The 13,307-nt window shown below is 36.0% G+C and overlaps 3 protein-coding genes across 3 annotated transcripts in view; all 3 read right to left on the bottom strand.

Moving 5' to 3' along the window:
* Positions 1-494, bottom strand: part of hipk1a (homeodomain interacting protein kinase 1a) — a 30,551-nt gene extending 30,057 nt beyond the window's left edge. Inside the window, exon 1 of the mRNA XM_073823272.1 lies at positions 316-494. The gene's annotated coding sequence lies outside the window, so the exon portion shown is untranslated. The remainder of the gene's footprint in view (positions 1-315) is intronic.
* Positions 495-3,351: 2,857 nt separating this feature from the next.
* On the bottom strand, positions 3,352-9,742 carry ube2j2 (ubiquitin-conjugating enzyme E2, J2 (UBC6 homolog, yeast)). The gene is made up of 7 exons (XM_073823403.1): positions 9,577-9,742; positions 8,800-8,930; positions 7,465-7,505; positions 7,272-7,374; positions 6,854-6,992; positions 5,041-5,121; positions 3,352-4,936 (listed from the first exon to the last, which is right to left on the bottom strand). Exons 2-7 carry the CDS (start codon positions 8,928-8,930, stop codon positions 4,652-4,654), a joined length of 780 nt encoding a protein of 259 aa, XP_073679504.1. The 5' UTR covers positions 9,577-9,742; the 3' UTR covers positions 3,352-4,651.
* Positions 9,743-12,553: 2,811 nt separating this feature from the next.
* acap3a (ArfGAP with coiled-coil, ankyrin repeat and PH domains 3a) overlaps positions 12,554-13,307 on the bottom strand; it is a 102,358-nt gene continuing 101,604 nt past the window's right edge. The window contains exon 26 of the mRNA XM_073823018.1: positions 12,554-13,240. Within this exon, the coding sequence (XP_073679119.1) occupies positions 13,234-13,240 (7 nt within the window). The 3' untranslated portion in view covers positions 12,554-13,233. The remainder of the gene's footprint in view (positions 13,241-13,307) is intronic.

Consider the following 13,307-nt stretch of genomic DNA (forward strand, 5'->3'; position numbering starts at 1 on the left):
GTGGTTGCTATAGAAATGGCTGTAGCCAGTTAATTGAGATGGGTTGTCATGGCAATGGTTGCTACTGTGTGATAAAAAAAAGAGGTGTGGCGGCGACAAATGGGTCACAAACAAACTATTCAACTTTAAATGTGTCAGTCAAACATGCACTAACACGTACTAACCCTCACCAGCCAACACACACAGTGACTGTCGCGTCAAACACTCCGCTGGCTGCGGAAATACACCCGGACCTGCTGTACGCATGCAGCACGCTTCATAAAACCTCACCCGAACTGTCATCGTGCAGTGTAACATGTTTACAGCTCAGCTCACCTGCTGTGTGTTGAATTCCTCAGCTTGACACTTGTTCCTCATCTCTCCCATTAGGCCTCATTGTTTTCTCTCTTTTTTGCAGAAATGTCCCTCCGTAAAAACGTCGCTTTAATCGAGCCGACGAGCATCCGGGTGTCTAATAATGTTAGACACAGACCAACGCGCTATCAACACCATCGTTGAACATTAATATTCTGCAAGGACAGCGCACAGAATTGAGACTGAGACCTGGAGAGGAATGTAGGGCATTAAACGGGCTCCATTTCCGGGGTGTGAGATCGAGCGCTGATTGGCCGGACGCGTGTCACGTGGTGCATAAATCAGCGATCCAGACTAGTTAGTCATGGAGCTGCGGCACAGTTTGTGTTAGTTTGTTTTTTAGATACTTTTTTCGTTCCATTTACATTCGAGAGTGATATCAGCAATAACTCTAAATATGTTTAAATCAGTATTTGTATGTGTATACATGTGCCTAAATGTTTTAGGGAGTTTATATGAACATTTTTTACATTTTGAGGAACTTGGGAGTGTTTATGTGGTTGTGAGTAATATGTCCATAATGTATATTCTAACATGAGGCATGAGTTTAAACGGATAGTTCTGCCAAAAACGAAAATTCTGTCATTAATTACTCACCCTCATGTCGTTCCACACCCGTAAGACCTTCTTTTATTTTCAGAACAATAAAATCCGAGAGCTTACTGACCCTACATATACAGCAATGTAATTAGCCTACCACGTTCAAGGCCTAGAAAGGCAGTAAGAACATCAATAAAATAGTCCATTATGGTTGAACCACTGATGTGACATGGGACTAATTTAACGATGTCCTTACTACCTTTCTGGGCCTTGAATTAGTCAGTTGTGTTGCTGTCTATGCAGGCTCAGAATGCTCTCGGATTTCATCAAAAATAAATTAATTTGTGTTGCAGAAATGAACAAAGGTCTTACAAGTTTGAAATGAAATTTATACTATCTAGATATTTTTATTTCCACTTTTCCTTAAAAAATATCAAAACAACTTTTAAGTCTGAAACTACAAAATATTTAATCACAGAAGGGATGCATTCAAGTCATTTTCTGTATGGCTGTATATCTGTCAGTTTTAAAGTTTTTATTTTAACTTAATAAAATAATTCTTAATTCATAACTTAATCCTAATATTAAAAACAAAATTTTAAAATGATTATTATATAATATTATGAATTTATGAGAACAAATATAAATACGCTTTCTTAGGGCTACTTCATTTGATTGGACAAAATGACAAGGGGACAAATTAATATAAAAAAACAACTTTGTGGTTTAACAAACTGTAATATTATGGCATTATAATGTAATCAACTTCGGTCAACTGTTTATCACAGAAGGGATGCGTATAAGTCATTGTGTAACTTCACATTTAACTGTAACTGTACATTTTAATTTTTTTTAAATAATTTTAATTTTATAAAATAATTTTCATGCACAACCTAATTATTATTATTTTTAAAAACATTATTATTATTATTATTATTTTATAATAAGAATTCTTATTGCTTCATTTAATTTAACAAAATGACAAAGACAAAAATTAATATTTTAAATCAAAACAAAACTTTGTGGTTCAACAAATGATAATATTATGGCATTATAATGTAATCAACTTTTGTTATTAGTTTTTTTCAAGATTTTTTTTTTCTTTTAATGAGACATTTTTCATGTCTGGATTTTTTTTTTCACTTTTAAAACTTCCAAAATTGTCAGTATTTAAATATATATAAAATGTTTATCACAGAAGACATGCATTCAAGCCATTGTTTACATGGCTGAAATTTAATGTTTTTATTTTATTTTACAATTTTAATTGTATAAAATAATGTCCATGCACAACTTAATCATTATTTTCTTTTTTTTATAGTTTATTATTATTATTACATAATATTGTGAATTTTTAAGAACAAATATAAGAAGCTTTCTTGGGGTAACTCTGTTTGACTTGAACAAATCATTTAGGTTTTTTAATTGATAATAAGTCTGTTATGGTTTTTAAATATTAATATTTTAAAAAGTAACTGCTTCACTTCTTAAGAAATGTTTCACTTTTAGCCGTACGAAAAATATCAAAATGACTTTTAATTCATAATAATTAAATAAAAACTTTTATAAACGAAAACTCTATCATTAATTTCTCACCCTCATGTTGTTTTAATCCCTTAAATACCAACTTAATTAAACAATTTCTTCTCTACGTCAGAACACCGGCTCAGCAGCATTATACTAATACATTCTGGTCAGGGTTGCCAGGTTTTCACAACAAAACCTACCTAATTTCTACTCAAAACTAGTCCAGTCATGTTTTGGAGGGAGTCCCGTAAAACCATTATAAGCATAATTTATAATGGTTTTACTATAATGAACCCTGTTGGTTTCTACTGGTAATTCATCATCTAATGTTGGCTTGTTAAAAATCCTAAATCCTATGGAATATGTCTTAAAAAACACTAGAGAAAAACATTTTAAGGGCTTCGGTGCTTTGTTCTAATGGAAACCATTAGAATTTCTGTGATGGTTATAATTGTGTTTTCAGCAAGGAATCACATTCCAGGGGTTAAAATAGATCTTTTTCTCCCAATATTGTGATAATGAAATAATGCACATTATTGGGACATGAAAAACAACACTGGCCCTGATACTCTTATGAACGCATGTCGATTGACACGGAAGAGAAGAAATCGTTGAATAAAGTTATTTTTGTTTTCTTCACGCACAAAAAGTGTTCTCGTAGCTTCATAAAATTACAGTTGAACCACTGATGTCACATGGACTATTTTAACCATGTCCTTACTACCTTGAATGTGTCAGTTGCTCTCGGATTAATCAAAAATATCTTAATTTGTGTTCCAAAAATGAACAAAGGTCTGACAGGTTCGGAACGACATGAGGGTGAGTAATTAATGACAGAATTTTTTTTGAGTGAACTATCCCTTTAAGAAGTGTTTTGTCTCTAGATATTTGCAAGTGGTAAGAACTGGAGTTGAATCACACACAAACAGCTTTCCTTAACAGAATATTATTTATTCAAAATGTAAACACAACATGACTATCTCTGATTACACACCCCTCTAAAGGAAAGGATATCGATCAACAGCGTCCATGGAGGTGCTGAAAAAAGTATTACTGCTAGTGTTCGGGACATCAGAACACTTGAATTGGGGGAGACCAGAACATACTGGTACAAAAGAGAGTATTAATTCCCTCCGGGTCTGAATGAACAGCGACACGACCGTTCTGACCCAGAAAGAGATGTTTTGCGCTGCATGTAGGCCTCAGCAAACTAGACTTAGACTGCAAGTCTTTGTTGTGAATTATTTGTGCAACTCCAAGTACTAATGAACACAACCAAAGATCTTACAGTACAACAGGAAAGGTAAGAATCGAATGCATATTCGCCTGCCTATGTTTATAACAAAATTAAATCGGCATTTTAATTTAAGAATTATTGCATAAACCACAACCCTTGAAAAGAAAAGAAGCCAAGTAGTGCTGACTGACAATCCTACATATTGCACAAAAACAATTCATAGTGTTACATGGCCTGGAAAATAAAAACAATGAGTTCATATGCTTTTCTTTTGACCGACAGTGACCCCCTTCGAAAGAAAGTTAATGTACACTTGGAGCGCTGCATCACGGACAAACAAAAGACAAATAATTCGTTTAACACCGCTTCTTTCCTGGCCTAACTGTTTGTTACGGTTGGTGTAGCGCAAGCGAGCACAAATGCATTTAAGAACAAATTTCCATCGGAAAGCATGTTTACAGTTGAGCCATAAAACAGTCAGGGAGTTTCGTCACAGCAATAAATGGTGCGACACACTTCAGAAATGCATTTTATTCTGTTGCTGTGTTGTTTTGAAGGAATGATTGGACTTTTTTTCTCGTTTAATCTTGAACCTAAAAACTCAGCGTCCTATATGCACAGGTTCTAAAATCTTACAGTTTAATGTGAAAAACAACAAATGCTGATTCAGGCCCAACAAAAAGCCCACTCGGATTAATTTCGCGGTCACACGACGTTGGCTTCTTCTGGGAATTGGGTAAGGTAGAAAATTTGCTTTTTTTTTTAAATTTCCTTCCATGTTAATAAAGCCCTCGCGTGACCTTGACCTTGACCTTTAAGTGGCCGGTTGTCACCACCGTGGAGGAAATCACCAAGCTCTCAATTTCATTAACGGGACACTGCTTCATTTTATTTGGTTGTGAGAAAACCCTTTTGATTTCTCGCTACCTATTTTGGTCGTGAGAACAGCACCGGCCCTTTCGTCCCTCCCGTCGGTGTTTCTCGTTGGGTGATTCATTCCTGCGCGATGCTCCGCAGAACATACTTGACGGTATAGGCGAAAGCAGCGAAACCTACAATGACGAACAAATTAGCAAGCGCTCCGCCCAGGAGTCCATGGTTGCGGTTGACCTGCTGGAGGTCAGGTGGGTGGGCTCCGCCAGGGGGCAGGTGGCCGTTTAGAGGCAGGTGGCCGTTTTGCGCGTGGTGGGCTTCGCCATCTGGGACCACGTCGGGAAGTGGCAGCGCTTGTGAGCGGGACCTGAGCTCCTCCTGCATACGTTGCTTCTGCTTGATTTCCTGTTTGAAGTGGGGCGAAAGGGATCAAGTATTAAAATGTTTGTAGAAAGAATGCGTTTATGGCTCATACATACATCTGTGAGGAAGTCTGGCATGGTACTTACTTCAACAACATCTGGAAACAGTTCACAAAAGACTTTGTCCTTGATGTTGAACGCAAGACTCTGCGAGGCCAACTGCCTTTTCTGCAGGGAACACATTGAAAGCAAACATGGCGTTAAAGTTGATCCCATTTACATGCTTTGTGCTTTCATTGATTCAACACGGCTAACAAACACGATTACGACAATGTAGGGTTTATCAGAGTTCTTTTTATTATTATTTACCTTATAATACAGTATATAATAATGCAATGCCTTTATCACTGCTTTGAATACAATGAAATATGTTGTGTGCCTTATTCTGTGCTAGAAGCTAAACATTATTAAATGTGGTATTTTCACATGCTTTCAGATGTAGCACCATTTACTACACAGAGCCATAGTTCACTGAGCAGCTACGCAAACAGCTTTCATTATCACATAGTTCGTCAGTAAACTACGGCTCAATACTTACTGACCTACATTAATTTGTTAAAAGACTTTTTCCCCTTTTTTTGACTAAAACTAGACTAAAACCTTTTTGACTTTTCGTCGACTAAAATTGGACTAAAACTATCACATTTAGAAGTGACTAAAATTTGACTAAAACTAATAAGCATTTTAGTCCAAAAGACTAAAGGTGCGTTCACACCGGACGCGAATGAAGCGGCAAGCGTGAGTGATTTACATGTTAAGTCAATGCAAAGACGCGAATAGCCATCCTGCGGCGCGAAACGCGCGAATAAGGCGGCGCGAAACGCGCGAATGAAGCGGCGCGCATTGAGCGTTTCAAGCGACTGCCGCGCCATTCGCGCGAGTTCAAAAATCTGAAATTTGGCGAAAATCCGCGCCGCGTTAACCAATCAGGAGCTTGCTCTAGTAGTGACGGAGGCAGAAATCCGAAACAACAATGGCGGACAAAATCACCGTTGCTGTCTGTGGTTCCTCAGAGCTGTACGATATATATTTGGACTTTTGTAGAAACAGGAATAAAAAGGATCTTGCTAGGAAGAAAGTGAGTGAAGAAGTCGGACAATCTGGTTAGTTTTAAAAAACGCTCTTTACTCAATTTGACCTACATATACATACATATTGAGACTACAAGCAAGCTAAAGCTGGCAAATTGAGCTCATTCACCTATTTTACAACTACTTTCCCGCTGACGAGTGGCAGAACTGAAGCCCCTCCCATGACGCGAATTCGCGTCTGTTGTGAAGAAAATGTCACGCGCGAATGACGCGAATTTTACCGCGCGAATGGCGCGAGTAAACTCAAATGTTCAAGCGTTCAACTACGCGCGAATAGCGCGTTTTTTCCGCGCAAGTCGCGTCCGGTGTGAATGCACCAGACTAAATCTAAGATGGTTATCAAAAACAACACTGCTTCACAGTCATGTCTCTCTTTCGGTACTGCTTGCATTTCATTGGCTTAAAATCACTTGTTTTTCAACAGCAATGCTTAAAAGCACATGTAAACAATACGTTTTTGTGACCACATAGCACAGCAATGTCACGTGAGACAATCCAAAATCTCTACTGGTTGACGAATTTCTACCGTTAAATCGTGTCTGTGTATATTACCGGTATATCGCCCACCCCTAAATATCTTGTGCATAATTTATAGACACTAATTTTTAGACACATGGTTTTTACATGGGTAGAAAAACAATTACACCCCCCTCAAAAATTAGGAAAAATAAATAAAGAAAAATTCTGTAATTATTTATTCACTTGGGTGAATTAATCCCTTAAAATATTACAAATGACACTTGCGTGTGTGTCTCTTAAAAGTCTGTTGAGCAGTGAAATGCTTAAAGATTTCAAATTTTTACACTCACTGTGAAGTCAGAGGTTTCGATACTGCCGAGAGTCGGGCCTTTTTCAACCATGAAGCTCAGGAGGCCGGTTAAGATGGTGGATACGGACCACGCGGGGTTCCACGTATCAGGGTGAAAGTCTGTGATAGAAAGACACAACCTGAAAGAGAAAGAGAGAGCATGTCATTATGCAGGAATTGTATTCTTCTTCTTCTAACTTTTAAAGAAACAGATGCAGATGCTGATTTGTCAATTCCGTGTTCCAACCAAGAAAAACAATTTTATTAGATAGTACACATTTCCTAATAGTAGTAAGGCTTGCTGGCTGTGCCAATAACAACAACCTTTAGCTGTAACAATGCTCAAAATAACTATGCTTACATACCTTTGTGCTTAAATAATAGTCTTGAAAAGAAAATGAAAGTCTCAGGTTGTGTACCTTGTATTACATTTAAATCTGCCGTTGGGTGTGATCATGTATATGCTCGGTGGTTTGAACGGGAATTCTCGGGGGAAAATGAGTTTGCCATGATAGTAACCACCTATGAAATACAAAATACAAGTCAAAATGAAGCAGAAACTGCAGAATTTATTAAAGTAAGGACTAATGTGAAATTAAACTGGGGAGTCACCTTCATATGGAGTTTTCTCAGGGCCACGTACTAGATAATGCCTGAAAGAGAAAGAAAGCCACGGATGTGAAGTCTTTAATGTAGATTATGATTTGAAAGAAAAGTTTTTACATACAGTCAAGCTCTAAAAGGACAAATAAGCACCATAAAAGTAGTCCATACAAATAGTGCACTTCAATTTCAGGCCAAATCCTCACATAAAGGCATCATTCTGCTTCAAAAGACTAGGAATATATTGTCTGAGTCATATAATTCACTTTCATGGTGCTTTTGTATCCTTTTGAGAACAGCATCCTTCTCTATTCACTTTCATTGAAAGGAAGCAGATAGAATATTCGGCTAAATACAATATAAATAAAAAAAAAATAAAATCATTTCTTGATGAAGCTCTAACCTTAAACCATGACTAAAAAATATTTTTGAAAGAAGCCTCTCAAGACAATTTAATGTGTCCTTGCAGAATAAAAGTATTCATATTCCTTCTTAAAAACAACAACAACCTTCTTTCAAAAGTTTTTGAACAGCAAATGTTTTGTTTTTTAAAGGAGCCTCTTCTGCTCGCCAAGCCTGCATTTATTTGATCCAAACCACTACAAAGGCGGAACTATTTTGAAATATTAAAGTAAGTTTTCTATTGAATATATTTTAAAATATATTTTTTCCTGTGATCAAAGCTACATTTACAGCATCATTACCTCCAGTCTTCAGTGTCACATAATTCTTCAGAAATCATTCTAATATGTTGATTTGCTGTTCAAGAAACATTTTTATTATTATTTTTGTTAGCAATATTTTAAACATTTTTTTTCAGGACTCTTTGATAAATAGAAAGATCCAAAGATCAGCATTTCTCTGAAATGAAAAGCGTTTGTAACATTATACACTATACCATTCAAAAGCTTGGAGTCTGTGTCATTTTTAATTTTTCGGAGAAAGAAATGATAGAAATTTATGCTTTTAGCAAGGATGCTTTGAATTTACCAAAAGTGATGACAAAGACATCAAAGAAACCTAAAAAATTATACTCAGCTGTTTACAACATAATAATAATAATAATAAATGTTTTTTGAGCAGCAAAACTTGGACTGGTAGTGTATTAGAACTAAAAACAGTTGTTTTAAATTGTACAAAATCTAAAAATACCTCACAAGATGTCTATTTTTACTGTATTTTTCTATTAAATAAATACAGTCTTGGGGAGCATAAGAGACTTCTTTCAAAAACATTAAAAAGTGCTATTTATTCCAAACTTTTGAGACTGATATTATGTGTTTGTGTGTATGCATGCAACATATAAAATAACATAATAAATGTTTTAAAGGAAATCAAATGTACCATTCCAAGATGTTGGAGGGCAAAGGTTCAGCACAGATATACGGGACTGGATCTTTCTTGATGCGCAGGTAATCCTGTTTTAACCGCTGTGTTGCTGTGGTTGGGGCCCTCTTGTTTAGGTTGTTGCTCATCTGTGAATCACATGGCACTCTCAGTTACACAGTACAATGTCAACACTTCCTAGTGTTCTTACATGAGACTGATGTGAAAAACAGAATATTTACATGTCTGAAATACATCAACAATACTTCATGTTTGTTAACATTAATTGCAACCACATTGCTATGATTGTCAACAAGGAAGGAGCTTGACATTCGTGTATGATCAAAGTAAGTGTACAGCAATCTGAGTGTTCTCAATACACTTAACTGTAACAGTTACAGATTTGATTACACAACGGCAGACATTTAAGCAAACGAGAAGAACTGTTGTGCTATTTAAAACAACATGGTGGCATGTGTTTACTGTGCGGTTAACACCTTAACAGTCAGCAACTGTAGCTAAAATAAGACAATAACAGTGAACAATCGGCTGTAAAGTTAAATATGACTAAACAACAACGATGTGAGTAAACAAGGCGCTTAAACGGAGACAGAGTGTGTTTCAAAACATATAGTGAGCTGCCTATCAAGACAGCATCTTTGGACGTCACAGACGCGTTCTAAACGCTCAGATTTACATTATGATGACAACAGATGCTGTCTAGGTAGATGGTTTACTAGGTTTTAAAACACAGCCTTACACACTGAAAGGGGATTTTTAACGGTTCGGTCTCACCTCTTTCAACGCCCTCCACGGGATCGACCACGGTCAAATCGGGGTGATATATTAATATCCCGTTTGTTTCAGAGTGAACACGCCCTTGATAAACTTTCAAAAATAACAAAAATGTAGCTCTTCGGCTAAGGTGAAATTGTCATCTATTCCCCATGCCAATATGGCTGCCGCAACTCCAGGAAGTGATGATGTAAAGGGAAAATAAAAGTTCTGCGAAGCGTTCGGCTGCCTTTCAAAATAAAAGTCTGACATTGCGCCGACAAAACTGAGCGAGTTGCACTCATGTAAAATGGATGTGTATTTAGGATTTTAAATGGGATTTTTTTGAGGAAATGTTTGAAGTAAGAAAATCATTTGTATGGCATTGTATGCAGTATACAGCCGAATAATACTTTCATCAATTTATAATATTATAACATTATTAAAAATCAGAATTAATTAATTTGTTCGTTTATTTATATAAAACAAACAATATTTATACATAGTGTGTAGCAGTCAGTACCTACAGTTATCTCCGACTCGAAATGAAGTCAGACTACTGCTCCACCTATGTGTTGATTGCTATAAAGAACTGATACAAGATACTCGTTGTGTATGTTTATCATCCAGAATAAAGAACCGACATATTGGAGTCTTTTTGTTGGAAATCAGATTTGCGATGTATGTTTATGATTCAGAATAAAGAACCGACTCATTAGAGTCATTCCTTCAGGAATCAGACTGCACTGCTCGACTGTGTTAATGATAGATTTACTATAAAGAACCGAATCATTGAAGTGGTTTGTTCAGGAATTAGACTGTACTTGTCATGTGTGTTTATGATTCAGAATAAAGAACCGACTCATTAGAATCATTCGTTCGAGATTCAGACTACACTGCTCGACCTGCGTGTTAATGAGTCACTTTAAAGAACCGACTCATTGGAGTCTTTTGTTTGGCAATAAGACTGTACTTGTAACGTATGTTTATGATTCACAGTAAAGAACCGATTCATTCGAGTCATTCGTTCAGGAGTCAGTCAGTCAGTGCCTCTTAGGAAACAAAAATAAAGCCTTCCTTTTAACATCATTTTTCAAACCTCTGGCATTTAAAGGAAACAAAGACAAAAATTACACTATAAATAACCGTGTCATTGGAGTCATTTGTTCGGGAATCAGACTGTACTGCTCGACCTGTGTGGTAATGAGTCGCTATAACAAACCGACTCATTGGAGTCATTTGTTTGAGAATCAGATTGTATTCGTCGTCATGTATGTTTATTATTAGGGGTGTGCCAAAAAATCGATTCACAGAAAAATCTAGATTCTCATTTGCAACGATTCAGAATCGATCTGAAATGTCCAAGAATCGATTTAATAAATAAATAAAATCATCTGGCTTTTCGCCTTCATTTTTGTAACTAGCCTATACTGACGTCACCACGCAGCCGGTTTTTGAACGTAAGCGTGCGCGGCAAATCACTAAAACAAAGAGGAAGCAAATATGGATGAGAGGAAGATCCAATCAGCCCCGTCTTCACTTAAAGCTAAAGTTTGGCGGCATTTCGGTTTTTACCGAATGCCTGGAAGCACTGCGCTGGACATGACACACAGTGCACAAGCTTTGCAAAACGAAGACCAAGTACTTCGGCAGCACAACATATGCGCGTGCTCATATTACTAGGCATCACCCGGAGCTCAGCGACACGGAGCGGAGTCAGCCGCCAGCTGCAGACCATCGCACAGTGCAGTGCTTCACGAAACTCCCTGCCAACTCCGAGAGAGCAAAAAAAAAAATAACTCGGTCTATCGCTTGCTTTTCATTTTGAAAGAAGCACTTTATTTTCATAACTTGTTATTCTTTAAGTTACTGAATCTGACTGAGAAATATTATTAAAATTTTAAAATGATTAAAATTAAATTATTATTAAAATTTAAATATATTGGGTTTTTTTTTGTCTTCTCCGGTTGTTTTCTACATGATATTTTTGGTAAACTGCAACTTTCCTGGGAAATGCATCTATTTTCAACCATTTTGTATTATGAAGAAGCACTTTATTTTTGTTCCAACTTATTTTATAGCTAGCTACTAATGAGTAGCAATTGAGAACCATACAATATTTTTGATAAAAGGCACTTCCCTGAGAATTTAACTTAATAAATGTGAAAAAGCCACTTTAATGTCTCCGTTTGTCATTCTGTATAGCAAAGCAGATGAGAGTAGATCATGATCAGAAACCCGATTAGAAATCATTATGAATAAAATCGAATCGTTTTGAATCGAAAATCTTTTTGAATCGAAAATCGATTTTGAATCGAATCGTGGCCTCAAGAATCGGAATCGAATTGAATCGTGAGATGGTAAAAGATTCCCATCCCTATTTATTATTTACAAAAAAAAAAAAAAAAAAAAAAACACAATTTGTTCGGAGAATGGACAACTCTATATGTGTCACTGATTCAGTTTAAGAACCGACTGACAAGAGTCTTTCGTTTGCGAATCAGACTACATTGTGTGACTTGTGTTAATGAGTCGCTATAAAGAACCGACTCAGTGGAGTCGTTTGTTCGGAAATCAGCCTGTACTTGTCTTCATGTTTATCATTTTATACTTATCGAACTCTCGTTTTTTTGTAAATTCGCTGTGAAGTACCGGTTCACAAACGAGTCATTCGTTTGGAAATCGACTGTGATCACACTGCATGTTTTTGATTCACTATAAAGAGCTGGTTCATAAGACTGGTTCAATCGTCTGGATTCATGTGGATACCTGAATGTAAGGTTACTCTCAGTCCTTCTTGTCTGTCAAATGTCTTGTCCATCTTACTGACATCTAACTCATTTGTCTTCAGGAGAAATGCATGAAATTGTGTGTGAAATAAGTTTTGAGAAATTTTTATGAAAAATGATGCTTCACATGTGTAAATAACCCATGTTTTTATGCAGCAAAATCGTCATTTTAACTGATAAGTAAGCAAGCATATTTTTTTAAAGATATATTTATTTCCAACAACAAAAGGTCCACTCAACGTTTTTGCATTTTTAACAAAATACCATAATTGTATGATATATTATCAATTTGCATCTAAAAAGACAATATACAATATCTGCATTTGAATTTGCAATGATTTATAGTGGCTGTACAGTTAAAATATATAGACTACACCAGCATAGTCGATACAAAACAGTACATTCATCACTACAGCAACAGACACTGCAAATCACTGCAGATTCTCCAAACACAACTTCCTTATTTTTTGCTTTAACAGAACAAATAATCAACGCCAGATATATTTTATAATAGAGAGGATATAGTGATGCTTGTAATAGTACTGAGATGAATGGAAAATCAGAAAGCATTCATGCATGATTTTGATTATATGTTTTAACAGACATGAGGAAACCATAAATTGCAGATGTTTTGACATAGTGCTTAATTAAGTGTCTGTTACTGTCAATGGCTTAAAGAAGGAGAATGCAAATGAAGAAAATTAACACTAAACACTGGGGATAAGTCCAGCTGACCCCATAATGATACAAAAATAGCATTAAAATCATTGACATATTCAAACATTCAACACGACCATAATTATGTCAATCACACTTATGATAAAAGCTAGTAAAAGTGTCTTCTGCTCCAGCTTGATTGGTGTCGAAAGGTTTAAAAAATGTTGATCTGTCACACTCTAGATTAAAAAAGAAAAACTTATAAACATAAACATAAACATAAAAAAAGCATATTTTTTACAATTT

The sequence above is a fragment of the Garra rufa genome, chromosome 18 (assembly GCF_049309525.1).
Source record: "Garra rufa chromosome 18, GarRuf1.0, whole genome shotgun sequence".
Taxonomy (NCBI): Eukaryota; Metazoa; Chordata; class Actinopteri; order Cypriniformes; family Cyprinidae; genus Garra; species Garra rufa.

What these genes read in the sequence shown, in the direction of transcription:
- ube2j2 (XM_073823403.1), bottom strand. Translation starts at nt 8,930, where the DNA reads ATGAGCAACAACCTAAACAAGAGGGCCCCAACCACAGCAACACAGCGG. An exon ending in TGAGAAAACTCCATATGAAG is followed by an intron (nt 7,375 to 7,464) that starts GTGACTCCCCAG and finishes TGTATTTCATAG; the next exon opens with GTGGTTACTATCATGGCAAA. An exon ending in TGTTTCCAGATGTTGTTGAA is followed by an intron (nt 4,937 to 5,040) that starts GTAAGTACCATG and finishes CACTTCAAACAG; the next exon opens with GAAATCAAGCAGAAGCAACG.